General features: G+C 45.0%; 9 protein-coding genes across 9 annotated transcripts; 1 reads left to right on the forward strand and 8 right to left on the reverse strand.

Annotated features, from left to right (window-relative positions):
- Window positions 1-203: 203 nt before the first annotated feature.
- VCUG_01743 (uncharacterized protein) lies at window positions 204-1,765 on the reverse strand (the record flags this gene model as incomplete). Its single annotated transcript, XM_008076568.1, has 1 exon — window positions 204-1,765. One exon carries the CDS (start codon window positions 1,763-1,765, stop codon window positions 245-247), a length of 1,521 nt encoding a protein of 506 aa, XP_008074759.1. The 3' UTR covers window positions 204-244.
- A 301-nt stretch (window positions 1,766-2,066) lies between these two features.
- On the reverse strand, window positions 2,067-4,006 carry VCUG_01744 (uncharacterized protein). The gene has a single exon (XM_008076569.1). The coding sequence runs from the start codon at window positions 3,989-3,991 to the stop codon at window positions 2,846-2,848; it is 1,146 nt and encodes a 381-aa protein (XP_008074760.1). The 5' UTR covers window positions 3,992-4,006; the 3' UTR covers window positions 2,067-2,845.
- A 112-nt stretch (window positions 4,007-4,118) lies between these two features.
- On the reverse strand, window positions 4,119-4,457 carry VCUG_01745 (uncharacterized protein; the record flags this gene model as incomplete). The annotated part of the gene is made up of 1 exon (XM_008076570.1): window positions 4,119-4,457. One exon carries the CDS (start codon window positions 4,455-4,457, stop codon window positions 4,119-4,121), a length of 339 nt encoding a protein of 112 aa, XP_008074761.1.
- A 736-nt stretch (window positions 4,458-5,193) lies between these two features.
- VCUG_01746 (signal peptidase I) lies at window positions 5,194-5,838 on the reverse strand. Its single transcript, XM_008076571.1, has one exon. The coding sequence runs from the start codon at window positions 5,789-5,791 to the stop codon at window positions 5,261-5,263; it is 531 nt and encodes a 176-aa protein (XP_008074762.1). The 5' UTR covers window positions 5,792-5,838; the 3' UTR covers window positions 5,194-5,260.
- Window positions 5,839-6,087: 249 nt separating this feature from the next.
- On the forward strand, window positions 6,088-6,670 carry VCUG_01747 (uncharacterized protein; the record flags this gene model as incomplete). The annotated part of the gene is made up of 1 exon (XM_008076572.1): window positions 6,088-6,670. The coding sequence occupies one exon, from the start codon at window positions 6,088-6,090 to the stop codon at window positions 6,604-6,606; it is 519 nt and encodes a 172-aa protein (XP_008074763.1). The 3' UTR covers window positions 6,607-6,670.
- A 99-nt stretch (window positions 6,671-6,769) lies between these two features.
- On the reverse strand, window positions 6,770-7,626 carry VCUG_01748 (uncharacterized protein). The gene has a single exon (XM_008076573.1). The coding sequence runs from the start codon at window positions 7,449-7,451 to the stop codon at window positions 7,149-7,151; it is 303 nt and encodes a 100-aa protein (XP_008074764.1). The 5' UTR covers window positions 7,452-7,626; the 3' UTR covers window positions 6,770-7,148.
- Window positions 7,627-8,462: 836 nt separating this feature from the next.
- Window positions 8,463-9,280, reverse strand: VCUG_01749 (uncharacterized protein). Its single transcript, XM_008076547.1, has one exon. The coding sequence runs from the start codon at window positions 8,911-8,913 to the stop codon at window positions 8,497-8,499; it is 417 nt and encodes a 138-aa protein (XP_008074738.1). The 5' UTR covers window positions 8,914-9,280; the 3' UTR covers window positions 8,463-8,496.
- Window positions 9,281-9,649: 369 nt separating this feature from the next.
- Window positions 9,650-15,692, reverse strand: VCUG_01750 (uncharacterized protein; the record flags this gene model as incomplete). The annotated part of the gene is made up of 1 exon (XM_008076574.1): window positions 9,650-15,692. One exon carries the CDS (start codon window positions 15,690-15,692, stop codon window positions 9,927-9,929), a length of 5,766 nt encoding a protein of 1,921 aa, XP_008074765.1. The 3' UTR covers window positions 9,650-9,926.
- Window positions 15,689-16,103, reverse strand: VCUG_01751 (uncharacterized protein; the record flags this gene model as incomplete). The annotated part of the gene is made up of 1 exon (XM_008076575.1): window positions 15,689-16,103. A coding segment is annotated over one exon (415 nt), but the record flags the coding sequence as incomplete, so codon positions are not given.

The raw sequence follows: 16,103 nt of genomic DNA on the forward strand, positions 1-16,103 counted from the left end.
CCCCTGTGTTTCTTGTCTACGCCGTAAACACCCATTTTGATGAAACATGTCTTCTCTGCATGCACAGGTTCTCACATCAAAAATTGAACCGGAATAGACCAAGCCATGTCAACGCGATAGCGTAAAAAACTGCAAAAAACGTATGAAATGGCGTGTTTGTCATCATCACACATCGCGCGATGCAAAGACACACCTTAAAACTGTACGTAATAAAAGACCTGCTGTTTTATTTACGATCTCTCACTCAGTTGAACTCATCGTCTTTGGTGTACTCGGCGTACACCGCCTCTGCCAGATTCCTCAGCTCGTCCGACGAACCGTACTGCAGGCCCTCGATGGTCTCCATCAGCTTGTCAATTTTGTTAATCTGCCTTGTCTCAAATAGCTTGTTGCTCCCCGTTTTACACACCTGCCACTCTCTTGCGGCCGTGATCACTCTTTTCATCGTTTTCAGGATCTGAATGCGTATCTCGGTGTACGTATCAAACGATTCGAGACAATCATCCAAAAACAGGAAATATTTGCCCGACAGTACAAGCTCGAAGTGCTCAAAGCACTCCTCGCAATGACTCATCATGTTCGTGATGGCCCAGCACGCCTCCATCTTTATGTAGTTTTGCAGATTCGTCGTACTGTACAGCAGGTCCATGATGTGCTCGTTCACCAGGCAGCTGATGTGGTCTTTGGTACCACACGCGATATTTGAGAAAATCCAGCAAATTTCCTTACGTAGCTTCTTTAGTGCAACATCGCCCTGGAAGTGCTGAAAAATGTCTTTCAAAATGCCCACCACATCTCTCTTCAGCAGCATATCGACATGCTCATCCTTCCCTGTTATGATATTCCCTACCATCCTGATGGCAGGCAGCATCACCTTCACCGAGTTGTACTCGTAGTGGTTTCTCAGGATATTCAATGTTTTGTCGAGCACATCCGTAGAATAAACCATATCAACCGCCTCAGCTGAGTTATCGCAGATGTATGAGAGGGCCCACAACGTGTCGTTGAGCACCTCATCGTCCTTGTAGTTGATGAGCTGCTGAAGCACTTCGAGCGAGGCCTTCATGTTCTCCAGTTTAGGTGGCGGATTCCGTCCCCTGTTAAGATTCGAGACCAACCACGTGCAATTCTTCAGCACTCTGAGCGAGGCATTAGTCTTGAGGAGCTGCGCTGCCAAGCTTATGACTATTTTGAGCACATCGCAATTTATCGCCGCATCGCGCATCTTTTCACTGTCGCCAGCGATGTTTCCGAATGCCCATGCTGCCTGGTCCACCAGGTCCTCGTCGTTCTCCTTGAGCATGTCGGCGAATAGCGGAATAGCACCGTAATCCAAAATGGCCTGCGTCTGCTCGCTTGTGCCCGACGCGATGTTGGTGAGCGCCCACGCAGCCTCCATTCTGATGCTGCGCACCATTCTTTTGTCTGCATTCTTGTATAACGAGCACTCTGCGGAGAGCAGCTCCACAAATCGTGGAACAAGGCCAGAATCAATCACACTCTGAATTGGTGGGGAGTTCTCGACGGAAAGGCTTGTCCTAAATTGGTTTATGCCCTTCCAGACCTCCTGCGGATCCTTGCTGAGCAGCAGATCCTTTTTTACCTTAAAATCGGAGATTTGGATAGACGCATCGTCAACAGCCATCGTTCTCTTTTTGTTGAGCAGCTCTTCCCTCTTCTTCTCTCTCAGTTCAATTTGTTTTTCCTCGCGCTGCTTCTTCCTGTTTTCTGTGGACGTATTTTGGAACATGAACGACTTTGCCATGAAGGGTCAAAATTTTAATTCTTTTGAAAACCGTGTTTTTTGCTTGAACCGGACCACGAACGGATTGATTTTACTGGCCCTGCCGCGAACGGATTGATTTTACTGGCCCTGCCGCGAACGGATTGATTTTACTGGCCCTATTGCGAACGGATTGATTTTACTGGCCCTGCCGCGAACGGATCATCCCGATAATCGCAACGGTGTGTAGCACATAGTGATAAACAAGCGTACGTATGGCTAGCACCAGCGTAAAAACGAATAACACAGCAGAACGTGGTCGTACAGTGAATAAACTATTCGTTGACAGATCATGTTTAATTTACCACATTCAGTTTACGCCTCGATAGCCAGGTGCATCACAAAACCCCTCATTTATTAGGCCGTAGCACGCTGAGAACAATTTTATGAGCCGTACGGCTTGCACACGGTTCTTGACCTAATTTATTTTTTGGCGACAAACATCAAAACAACGCTGAACGTGGTTTACAAATGCTGTTACTCAAGGGGATACTTTACTCAGCGTTGACATCAAGACGTGGTAATTTTAGCAAAACAATCTAAGATGTGATATGGCGTGTGCTCGTACGCAGAACATAGCAGAGGGGATAATCGACAACACACAGAAGTACCGGCCATGTTTTATACCGCACGAAGCAGTGCAATGCCCCTATGATAAGGTGCTCCGTATTTCACGTGATAAAAAAATACTTCTACGTTGGAAATATCACCATTTATCGCAGGTCACGGTGGTGCAGCTCGCCAAAGACAAATTGTAAATGTGGTACGTTCATTTGGTACGGTGCCGTAGAAACGCTCGGCAACGAGGCAGCCTGCCTTGCACCTGAGTTATTAAGCACGTGTAACCTGTTCTGCCACCACGACACGATCGATTTTCGTGTAAAACCTCGTGGTAGGAAGAGTCACCTCGGACAGGGTGTGTATGAACGTAACCGACCGTGAGAGGTGGTGTATTTGCTCATGAGGATGCGCAAGGAGAAGCAGACAAATTCAATTCATCATCTACGCCGTACCCCTCGCACAACTGCTGCAGTACAGAAAGTGATCACAACTTTATTTATATCAGTTTTTACCACTGCCGTTCTCCCGTGACATGCGGAGCATCGATGCTATTTCCAGTTCCTTGGTCTGTGCTCGTTCGTGTTTTTGAGATTTTCTTATTTTTTCGTTGCTGTTTTTCTTGGTGCTTCCCTTTTCAGACTCTTGCTTGCGCGAGGGCATGCTCTTCTTTGGCTGGTTACCTGCCTTGTGTTCGGTTACAACGCTCGGCTTGCCCGGTCCTTCCACCGGCTTTGGCGTATCCTCGTTTTCTACATCGGCTGCATCCGTTTTTTTGGTATTTTCTTTTTTTTTTGTGCTCGTTGTGCCGATGGCTCCGCTCTTCGCCTTTGCAACGACCGTGGCAGCGCCTTGGTCCGACACGCTTGTGTTGGTGGCTGGTGCATCATTTGGTGTTTTTAAAGGATTGCTGATGCTGTTTTCTTCGTTTGGTGGAACATCGGCTGTGTGCAACAAATTGGCTGCATGGGATGAAGACGGTGCGGCACTCGCGTGAGCGGGTGAAGACGGTGTGGCACTCGCGTGAGCGGATGAAGACGGTGCGGCACTCGCGTGAGCGGATGAAGACGGTGCGGCACTCGCGTGAGCGGGTGAAGACGGTTCCAAATCCTTAAAATCACCGGTATTCGCCGTTAAGTCACGGTACACCGCACTTGAAGTGTTCGCGACATCGCTGCCGTCCACACTCGAACAATTCTCCGCCTGCTGCTCACTTGCATCGCTCTCATCGCTAAAAACCATCGGTTCAATCCCCGCCAGTCTAAGACCGTCCTTAACCATTTTGAGCTGTCCCTTCAAATAATAGAAATAGTCCCTCAACAGCAAATTAATTTTATCTGTGCTGCTCCAGAGGTACCGTTTTCGGTTGTAATTGACGTACTTGCCCTCCCAGTTGGTTGTTACGCACCATGAAAGAGCCTTTGAGGCCTTGTCCACGTCGTAAATCTTTATGACCTTGCACTCATCGGAGTAGCGTACAGAATCACTGGTTGACGGTATTCCCGCACTGATCGTGCTCAAGTACTGCAGCATCACCTTTTCTAGGGTGTATTTCCTGTACCTCTTGGTTTTGTATATTCTTCTGAGGTTTGTGCCGTATTTGTTCAAATACTTTTCAAATTTTTGGGCATCTTTGTCGTACATGTACATTTTTAGGGGTTGCTCTAAAAGCGGATGAATGAGCACAAGGGGTGGGCTGGCGGAGATTGCAAATTATTCGAACGAGAAACACAGACACCGTGTATCGCACCACGAACAAAGTTATATGTGGCACAGATCATAGCTGGGATGGCAGCATTGGCCACACGATGTTTTGGTGAAGGTATGCTTGATCAACGCGCACAGTGCCATTTCCTTGCCTGTACACGTACGATGAGCGGTACAAAGAACGCAATCCATCAAAACGGGGAACACCGCCAAACACGAACGTTGATACCTCTGCAGAACGTATTCCGGCCCATAAGCGTATTTTGACCGAACAACGAAGGTGCACATGCCCGGAGCGCTTGCTCAAAACTCTGCAACAACGATTACAAAGATAAAAGAAACGCACCTGACCGTGATAGCAAAAATACTGCGGCACAGCACCGGGCATGGTCATTCCATGCCCGTTCATCTACTCCTGCCGCATAGCACGCGTACTTTTTACTTTAAGCCGTTTACCTACCAGGGCATGTACCACACACCGAAATCTCCCACATGATAAAAAATTTTAATTTTGTGCAATTACCGTTATTTAATTAAAAAGGCGTGCCATTAAAAGAAGCGATGGCATTTCATCGCCAACAATTCTTCGCGTTAAACACCCCTCATTTTTCCATCTCAGTGTTAAAATTTTTGTGTCGACATCAGAAGCACAAAACAGCTCACAGGGCGCAAAAATCTTTCATCCGCACTGCACTGTCCTAAATTTCACCATTCACCAACGGAAAACCTTTGCAGAATTTCTTACCTTTCCACATTAACATTAACCTACAAATTTACACAACACCTTACACCCCGCTGTTGCGGCTCTTCACCATTTACGCATCACTCCTGTTTTTAGCGCTTGTGGATGTTCGCCATTAACACAGGAGGCTCTCTTCAATTCATCGATCGTTTTCTACGTTTACCGCAAGGGAGCTGAAAACCTTGGCCCCACGCTCGTTCCTAACACCACATCATGGTAGCGCTCGAGGTTTGTTCTTCGTGCCAAGACATGTTAAATTCTTTTATTAAGCGTGCGAGCGGTGTACCAAGTAAATGAGCGCGCTTGTAGAAAATAGAAAGTTCTGTTTCAACCGTGGTGTACAGCGCGATACGGCATATAAACAGATCGTTGGACAGAACGCGTGGGAGAACATGCCTCAAAAGAGCGTACTAAGAACATTTTAATAAACCGAGAAGAGCGAACTGTTCACAGCACCTCCATTCACCTCCTCACTCATCTCTTGTAAAAAACACGGTCATTCCGATGCAGAAGAGGATGATTATCTTAATCCACGGGAATGTGTTGATCCAAATCGTAATCATACCAAAGTACGGTATGCTCCCAAACACGCACGATATTATATCGCTTGGTTCCAGCATGTACTGTCCAGGACGATAGAGCGGCACATCGTCTCTCATGTTGTTATCGCCTTTCGTGAGCACCTTGCTGCCCAGCTTTCTTATAGCGCGGTGCACGATCGGAATCTCCTTCTTGTTGATTTGAAAGACCGTCATGTCTCCTACGTCATACGGCCGTGGCGACAGGAACAGAATGTCACCGCGTTTAAACCCAGGCTCCATGCTTTCGCTCAGTACCACTACAATTGGTGAATCGTTGTTTAGGAACAGGCCTATAAGCTTCCACAGCATGTATGTGCCCATCACGGAATAGCTTGCATTCACAAATTGCAGCAGCAGCTGCCTTTTCGACATTCTCTTGAGGCTCCTGATTTCCTTGGGGGAGAAGAAAAGATCAAACATGGGGTCGAGCCAGGGGAGAATGAAAATAATAAACAAATTTTGATCAGAAAATGGGGTCAAAGCTTTCAGAGGATAAAACGTGTATGGTCGTGTGGAAAGGTAAATAAACGTACTTTTAGCAAAAAAAGGTACGGAGCAATGATTCGTTGCGTATCACAATGAGCAATAAAATGCGGTTTATCCGATTAGAGCGTGCTGCTTGGGAGGTATTTTGAACCGAATTGCTGTCTCTTCAGGGCTGGTATGAGCGCCGTTCCCGAGCACGTGTTAAAGCGCCGTGTAATTGTTTGCCCCAAATGGAGGATGCCATAAACATCGTATCAGACTTGACCAAGTCGTTCCAGGAGGCTGAACCGGTAAGGTACAGCCGCTCGTCACCAAAGAACGACCAGGAACAGATACTAGACGATCTAAAAGAGAGCAATAAGCTGCTGAAAAGACAAATTGCACAACTAAAGACCGAGCTGAGGAACCACGACCTGGTAAAGGAGAAGAATGACGGTCTGTTCATGAAATGCAACAATGAAAGATTCAGACACGCAAAGCGCATCGTATCGCTGGAGAAGGAGATCGAGGACTTGAAATGTAAACTGGAGCAGTGCAAGGAGGAGGAGAACAAACTGCAAGAGAACATCGGTCTGATCAAACAGCCATCCGCCAACACTCTGTTCCTTGAACTGATGAGCGGGTTCAACCTGCAATTTTACAGGGGGAAGTGCAAGGTGATAAATGTGAGAAAGAACGATGTTATTGAAATAGAAATGGCAGAATTGAAGGATCATGAGATAACCAACAAGATATGGCGGTCCTTATAGCGCGTGGCACCGTTGAGCGTTAGAATAACAAATAAATGATTTTAGTTGGTGCATAGCGTTCTTACCGCATTTTGTAGCACTGCCGTGCTGATGGGAATGGCAAGCGTTCCTATGTTGATGGCAGGGCAGTGCTCAGAACTCTGCCGTGCTGATGAGATAATCTCGCGCGTTAACAAGCGGCTCTCACACGGCTGGCAACACATTCCCTTAAAATATGCCACTGTTTATTCCGTAGAACCGTTTGAAGGGCGACATTGTGCGTGTTGATGCGCGATAGCAAAGAAAATGCTTTTAGTGAAAAGTTGTGCGAGCAATCGATCAGGTTGTTCTTGGCATGCAGTCACCTGCCCGTTTCCTGAAGGCGATCATTATCGGGAAGCTACAAGGTGTTTTAACCGCGCCTACTGGACCGGTGATACAGAACTCTTTCCGCATTTTCTACGCTTGCGATGCGCAGTAGACGGCCGTTTTCATCAAAAGATCCACAATCAACGAATACAATGATCTACACGGTGCCGTGCACACCAACATTTCACTGGTGCTCACTCTGTGATCCATAGGTGTTTTTCTGCCTTTTTCACGTAACAGGCCGCCTTTTCCACCAGGTTTATATCCATGCCATCCAAACACACATAAAGAGCGCCAAGAACAACACCATCTTCCAAATACCCGTAGAATCTGATCCAGCTTCCTTCTCTGCACGTAATTCCCACGTCATCACCAACAAACAGCACAAGATATGTTTTGTATTCAAGAATTACGCTGTTGCAGCCCACAACCTCCTTTATCCTTGCAAACGAGTGAATTTCTCCGTTGTCTCTGCGGTTGCACAGCGTACGAAACATGGGAGTAGCAAACGAAAGAAAAAAGTAGAACGTACACGCTGAAGACCCTTCCTGTGCAAGTTAACGGCAAGTTCCACTTATTTATTCAATCCATGTCTATTATGTCCTCCTCACCTATAAATTCACATAAATTGTCCACGATGCTGCAGAAATATGTGTAATCCGAGTTTTCGTCTTCGCTTTTCTTGATCATTGACCTGAGGATTAAAAAACAAAATAAAAGGGCCGAACCGTTGAAGAGGACGAGCACACATTTTTTGTGTTCATGTTTGGTAAGTAAACATGGTTAGCGGGTTGTATTGATAATACATCATAAATTGCACTCAAATTTAGTTAAAAACCTGTTTTTGCCATTAATTGCGTTTGTTTCATTCCCGTATAAATGATCAATTTATCATTTTTGTTTGTGAAAGGTGTCTTATTCAATTACGCTGTGGTGTGAAGCAGTAAATTTATATTGATTGTTTACGAGATGGTTTGTGAAATGGTTTGCGAGATGATTTGCGAGATGGTTTGCGAGATGGTTTGCGAGATGGTTTACGAGATGGTTTGTGAAATAATTTGTGAAATGATTTACGAGATGCTGTCGCAGGATATTGGCTGGATATGTCATCTCAGAGGTAAAACGGGTGGGCACACTCATCATGAAGCGATATTGCCGTACAAGGCATTAAACAGCAGAATTCGTAAAAACTGTACACCTCGTGGTAAGAACGCTGTCTTGCGGTTGTTCGTTGCATTTTGATAAGTTTGTGAGCACGAGCGTAGCGGAGATGCTTTCTGCACAATGTGAGGTACCACGCCTTCAAACCGCTTGCAAACACGACAAGATCTAAGAATGCGTGCCACGGTAAATTAAACCAATAATAATGTTTGTGAATGCAGCTCGCGCCATCCGTGTGGCACACGCCTGTGTCAACGGTTGGCAAATAAACGCATTCTTAACGAAAAAACGAGTGCTTTACACCTAAACGATGCAGATCTCGCACAAACAGCAAAATGTAAAACAACCCTGTTTATTGTACTGCTCTGATCTACACACGTTTTAATACTCGCGCTCTCTTTCCATCTTCTTCATACAATCGATAAACAGTTCAGCGTGCGCTACCAAGTTGTCACTGCCAGAAAAAGGCTGTTCAGTGCCATCCTGCAGGTACTGATCGTACTCTGACCAATTGAAGGAATCGGTCGTACCTGTTCCCAGGTAATTTTCAGGCGATTCTAACCGTTTTATATAACCGCATTTGTTCGACTTGTTCATACCCTCCGAGCTAATTTCGTAATAACTGATATTATTTAATTTTACAGTGCCGTCTTTTATGGTAGCAGAGAACGTTTCGTCTATCTCCTGCATCGACTTTTTATCTTTCCGAGTGATAAGCAAAAGATTTTCTGCGCAATTGCTCATCTTTGTTGGTTTCTTTAGTTTATGTGCCATTTGTTGTTTTAATTTGTTTGACATAAATTTTAAAATTTGTTTTTACCACGGAGAATGTGCCATCAAGACTTAGAAATACAAGGATTGTGTTTTTAAGTGCAAAATATCGCTTTATGCGTATGCTACGAGATTATTTCTGCTGTGGGGCACACCACCTGGTTTATCATATTTTGTTCTCATCACGTAACGAGAACAGTGTTAAAACATGTGATTAATTCCTCTAATTCCATAAGGACCCGCTAATGTTCGTCCATGTTCTGTACACAAAACCAAAAATTATACTTTTCATGCATAAAATGTTCATCCTTTCCTGTCGTACAGCTGCAAGCTGCGAATTGAATCATCTTAATGTTCTTTGTTGGTGCTGTCTGTCTTTGCCGCATGGTGGAGCAATGCAGTGCTAGGTCGTTTTTTAGCAGGCAAATACAATTGTGTGGTATAGCACGCTTTTCATAGAACATGCAATTTCAATATTAGCGCGCAAGCAAAACAGCCAGAACATAGCGATGTTATCGACAAGCACCGTATGATGCCCATTTCCAAAATTATTTATTGCTTTAACACAGATGACGGTTTCTCTCACCAATGATAACCGTGGTATTGTCAGTACGTTTGATTTTCGTATTGCCATCCACCGCAAAACGGTTAGGGCCAGAGGTAATCTGGTGCACTGATACATCTCTTACAACACAATAATGCTTTTCCTGTCTGCTACTCCTGATATGACCACTCCATTTTTTGCAAGATCAACCCTGCACGCAAGTACACGGTTTATCATCATGAAATATTTTTTACCGCCTCTAGCCCTAAAAGATGATAATTTATTTATTGTTGACCTGCAGGACATTCATTCGTGCTATAGCACATATACAAACCACTATAGCGTGTCCTTGTCCCCCGTTATAAACAGGAAAGCGCAAGTAATAACCATCTCCATGAACAGACACTCAAGCAACTACCCATGGTAGTTCTTACGCAGCCATTATCAGCGAACCTATACCTGCCACAACTAAACCTCCTTTACAACCATTATTACTTTATATATCGTGATTTACACCAAACCGGTTTTCTAAATCATAGAAATGCGCAGGTGTTCCCAGCACATATTCGTACCTCATGTGTTCATCAAAGCTTCTGAAATAAAAATTGTAATTTTTATCAGGTACCAGGAAGTATCCATCGGCACACAAAAACGATGCCTTGCCAACAGCGAACGGTACTTTGAAATGGCTGTGTATGTTCATCATCTGCTCATCGGTACCGCTGACGAGCACCATGCCTGTTATGTCATTTATATCAATTACCGGATCGGAAGGTAGCATCACAGACTTGCCGTTGTAGTACTGCGGTGGTAGCGCAAGGAAATAATCTTTCGGGTGGGCGGTACGCGCGACGTACCGTTTAGCGCTGTATATCTTGGTAAAATTGCCTTTGAGCACGAGCGCTAGAAGAGGAATCTGTGGAGAACTGATCTCTAGCAGCTTATCGATCAAACATTTTGGGATTTGCAAGGATTGTCCATGTTTAGAAGAAAATACCATGTCTTGGTACGTATGAGATAAAATAGCTTCTTCTGAAAGAGCAGTGCATTTCAAACCGTTGGCCATCAAATCGAAGGTTTGTGAACGGTTTAAATCGGCATTTACCGGTCCATCACATTCATCATCACCGTTTTCGCTGTAATTGGCATCGGACCGTTTTTGCCTGTTTATGAGTACCATCTCGTACCGTGCGAATGTCTCCCTCATGATTTGTTTCGTTCCATGCTCGGTAGATTGCATAACTCCATGCGACATAAGTGCACTATCAACCCTTTGTTCTCCGCTATGATTCAGGGCCTTCTTCTTCCCAGTATTTCTATCCCTACTCGTATGTGTCCCGCTGTACTTAAACCAATTCTTCCATTTTTCATCAACTTTTACCTCTTTGTTCGTACTCCGCACCTTCTTTTCAATTTCATCACCTATCCTGTCCCGCGTTCTAATTCTCAAATCCTTGTAAACATCCACATCCATTCCAAACACAATCTCCTTCACTTCGGTATTGGAAAGCAGCCGTTTTATGCCGTGCTCCTCCTTGTACTTATTTATTATCACGTCCTTCAGAAAATGCTCCATTACAATCAACTCCTTGTCATCTTTGTACCCGAATATGTCCCTGACACTGAGTACCAAATTCTTTGAAATGCGGTAGGCATTCAAAATGAGAACAAACCTGCAAAAATTCGTGTATGATGAATATTTCCAGTGTTTGTAGATGTTTATGCCGTTGTTGCGGAGTTGTTCCTTCATTTCCTCTGTTAGGAGTGTCCGTAACGCCGGAAAAAATATTTTGCACTTGGATTTAACGCCTTCCGACCTGTCCATCACAACGCAGCTCTGTGTACTTCCCGATGCATTCTTCGCGATAACGTGCCCGTCATATCCCCGTTTACTGTTCAAACTATCCTCGACGGTCAGAACTCCCGTTCTTGCATTAAACATGTACTCCTCGTACTTTATGATCGAATTGCTCAACTCCTTCATACCAACCACTTTTTCGTTAACCTCTAATCCCAGTGTTTTTAGTATTCTGCTCCTCAGCACCTCGTATTCCCTAAGCCCTGCAAGCTGTGGCAACTGCAAATTCACCGGCAAACAACCAAACGCACAGACTTTGTTGTAGAGAAGATCAACTCCCACTACAAAGCCCTTTTCACAGGGATAAAAGCACAGCGGATCATTTTTAAGCTCTAAATAACGGCGCTGCGTGTAAACACCGATATCATTTGTTTTGTGATTGCCCCATGTGAACTGCACATCACACCAAAGGGCATCTGCTTTTACGATGCTGCTCATATCACGAGTAGCGCATGGTATGTTTGATCGCACTTGCACCGTATTTTCATCCCCATGAGATGATACCGATACATTTTCTTCGTATTGCGCGCTTTTCATCTCGTTTATTGTCTTCCTAGGATCTTGTACACTTAAGCGATCATTCACCCCGGCATTCTTATATTCGTAGCCCTTCTCGTCCTGCCCATACACATACTCCCTATCACGGGCAGTTTGATGGGTGTATGAGCACTCCTCATCACCTAAACCTTTTTCACCGGTCAAGGACATGCCATTATTCACCCGTTCATGATGCTTCATTGTATTCGTGTGTTTCCTGCCACTGGACCGGTCCTCACCTGCCATGCCTTGCGCATCACCGTGTTTTATGTCATCTACAGGTTCACCACCCTTACCACATGTCTCACCACCCTTACCACATGTCTCACCACCCTTTCCACATGTCTCACCACCCTTTCCACATGTCTCACCACCCTTTCCACATGCCTCACCACAACATTTCTTATCGTAATATTCTCCATCGTACACCGAAACATTCGCAAAAACGGCATCTGCTCCCATCCCGCCATACCATTTTTTACCATCAACTACCATTTTCTTACATCCGTTCATCCTCACTAACTCAACCACGTACCCCTCACAAATCTTCATCCACAGGTTGTCCCTAAAAATCTTCAGATACGACATTTTCAATGATGCCAGCTTACCATGCATGACAATTCCTGACTTGTCCATCACAGTTGCATATCCGACATACACATCCGATGTGTTTATGAGCGGTGACCAGTAAAACACGAATCGTCTGTTTGGAAACAGCCGGGCACCGGACAGCTGTGCCCTTGTCATCGTGCCGTATGTTGTGGTGTGCCACAGTGTTTGGGGATCGTACGGCGTGTTTATGGATGCAAGCACTGATTGACTGATAATGCGTTCAGGGCCACCAAAAAATTCCGTCATATCGTACTTGTACCGCCTGGTAGACCATAATTTGCCATCGAGAGTGCTGCTGAAGTGTGCGAACGGATTATCTCCCGTGCTGTACCTTTTATATCGCCCTCTGATGCGCACATTTCTTACGACTGTTTCGTCGCTCGCAGTACATTCCTCACCTGCATGCCCACCTCTTGCAATCATTCCACGCCTTCTCTCCGTACGTCTTCTACGAACAAATTCGCCATGTTCATCCAAAATTTCGCTCCACGGCCGGACATACTCCGTGAGCGAGGGCACATTGTTGCCAATGCTAAACATCCCCAAACCGCCCAACTCAACAGGTGCGTAGAAAATTACATCCGGGAATCGCGTGGGCATTTTGGAATTAATATGATTTTTTATCAGATTCAGGATTCTGTCCTCCCATTTGAGCACCACTTTCTTATGCTCGTCCGTCAGAAACTCTCTGTAGGTCACCACAAGGCTAAGCAGGTACATATTCCACTTCTCAATGATGTTCAGGAACGACTGAAAGGCGTTAATGTTTCTTATATGGTGCACGAACGAGCACATGCTTTCAATGGCAACCATTCTGCTCACATGCAGGTTATGAAATGAAAACTCGTTCGCTGTGAACACACGGTCACAAACCGCAAAAATGGACGTGAAACAGCCCCTGCGTGCTAACACGTTATCAAGGTATTGGTCATCAAACATTCGATCGCTGCGTGCTATGATCACCCTGTCGTCCTGTCTTACATAGAATACGCCTTGTTCTTTGAATAGGAAATCGATTGCAGCATAGTATGCCTCATAGATCAGGAACGAAAATTCAAATCCTTTGAGAACACCTATTCGGTTCACAAAGTTAATGTCCTTGTACACAACCGTGCAGTTCAGCCGGGCTATCAAATACTGCACAATGTTGGTGTCAATGAAAATGCTGAGCACGTGGTGTAGCAAGTTCAGATCAATTGGCAGTGTTTTGATCCGGAAGGTGCAGAAGAATGAAAACGCCTTTAAACGGAAAATATTGCGAATAAAAAGATCTTCGGTTCTGTTGAAGAAGTAGGAAATCCACAGATCAACGAATGAATCGATTTGGCGCTCCTCCTCGCTAACTTCGTATGTTGGTACTGCCGAACTGATGTTGTCCCTCAGTTTGAAATGCACCTCCTTGAACACACGCTGTGTTAGAATTCTGTTTTTAATCTCTGAGAGGGGCAGTGCATCTTCCACGTTCATGCTTCTGAGCATCTCCTCGTATATTTTATCTTCAAGTGGTTTATAATCTGCAAATAGCTCGTGAGCACGCTGTCCTCTCTCGTTCGTTGTTTGTTCACTTCCTGCTTCGTTTTGGCCATTTTTTCCTCTCAGGTCATTGGAACATTCTCGTTGTTCGTTGATGCTTTTGTTCTCAACAGAAGTATCTTTTACCTTCCTGCCTTTCACATCACAAACCTTTTTAATCTCACTTTTTTCCCGTACCTTGTTGAAGGGCATATCCTGCGATCGATTTACTTCATTCCCGGCGTCAAAGCGAAGCTCTTCATCATTCATTGCACTGAGCGGAAAAGGTACGTACTTACCATTTAACACATCTCTCATCAGCTCGTAGAAGCGAACACTCTCTTCAACATTCATTTTCATGTTCATAATTTCGTTTTGTCTCGTAATCTCTTTTCTGAGGTACAACCGTGCTATCCTTCCGATGTTTTTCCTTTGCTGTGACTTATCAATGTTACCGCTGTACATCCTTCTCCTGTTCATTACCGTGTTGCGCTCGTATCGCTTCATCTTCTCCTGGATGTACAGTTTTATGATTCTGTCCAGCTCAACGTTGTTTGTGGAGTAGCTGAGACACGCCTTGTAGCTGCGCCACGCCTCTGTAAGATGTTCCAAAACGTGTTTGTTGTTCGTCTCTGCAAGTATTGCATCACGCATGTGTATCTCCTGTGCACTTTCTATGCGCTGTGAGGTAATCGTTTTCGGGTGAACTTCCCTTTTGTTGAGCACTCTGCGGGCAAGATTAGAGGCGTAGCGGTAGAGCAGAGGAATGTGTCCTCTAAAGAACGACAACCAAATGCGCAGCATACAATCGATCGAAAGAGTACCCTGGCGTTCATCCACCCGCCGTATGCACTTGCATTTCTTGATCTGCCGCATGATGCGATACTTGTGCCGGTACGCAGCCGTGTATTTCCCAACATTGGTCAGCACATCGTACACCGTGTTTATGAACATATGCTGATGGGCCATGCCGCTCCTGAATGCAACGTGTGCATCAACAATACACTTAAGGAACTTGAGCAGCTCTCTGTTCAGGTGAAACGTAAGACCGATTCTTCCTCTTTTTCTCTCCTTTGTTGTGATATCGCGGCTCTTTTTCAGATTAAAATTGCCGTCCACGTACAAGAACGTGAGGTCCTTGGCAAAGAGCACACTGGACAGGATCACATGGCCCTGTCGTAAGAGCTGCAGTGCTGCCTCCAGCCAATCAATTTCTGTCTCATAGAAGAATGGTGAATGTAACACTTCGTTGTACGTCTCCGATCGCGTGTTCTTCCTGTTTTTATACTCCTTCACACCGTACAGCGATCTGAGAGTGTTTGCATGGTGCGGGCTGATCGTGTTTATGCAACGTACTCTCGTTTTTAAAGGCTTTTTGATGCGTAAATTTGTTCTCGCATGAGCAGCACTTGTCAGCACGGGCTGTGCGCAGAAATTCGTAAAATTACCAGGATCGTACAAAAGGATTGGCTCATCGTCTTCTGAAAGCGGCACACGAATTAAATCATCGCTCTTTCTTGTCAAAACACCACATCCACGCCTTTTAACCCGCTTTGCAACCGTTAAAATGCCTGTCTTGTAGAACATCACTTTCACGTATTTTAGCTCGGTGAGCGGCATCGTTGACAGCAGGTTAGAGATTGCCAGTGGTAGGTATGGTAGCGCGGTTATGTAATCTCTGTGCTTGTCCTTCAGTTGTTCTACTTTTTGTCGGAGTATTTCGGGCTGTACAAACGGCTTCATGTTCTGCAGTTGCGCGGGGTTAATAAATTCGTTTCAGCATAGTGCAGAGACACGGAATGACACCTCTCAGCGAATAGACTAGCGCGGCGTAGGGAACACGCCAAACAATACAGGTAAAATGATTGCACGTATAATTGTAAACGTGTATAAAAGATAGAAATGTGTTTTGACAGTTTGTACATCCTACAGGTAACATATCGTTCTAAAAAGAGATCGATGAAGCGTAAATAATGAGTTGGTGCTGTGTAAAGCAATAAAAGTATTTTTGGCGAAAGTTTCATCGTTCTGAGTAAATTTTGGTAAAAAGTCTGTAGCGCATCGTCCACCGGAACAATTAACGCTCTGCGGTAAGGAAACAAGCAAAAATATATAAATGCAAATTGCGAATGAGTAGAAGCGGAGTACCAAAGT

Source organism: Vavraia culicis, assembly GCF_000192795.1.
Source record: "Vavraia culicis subsp. floridensis unplaced genomic scaffold supercont1.30, whole genome shotgun sequence".
Classification (NCBI taxonomy): Eukaryota; Fungi; Microsporidia; family Pleistophoridae; genus Vavraia; species Vavraia culicis.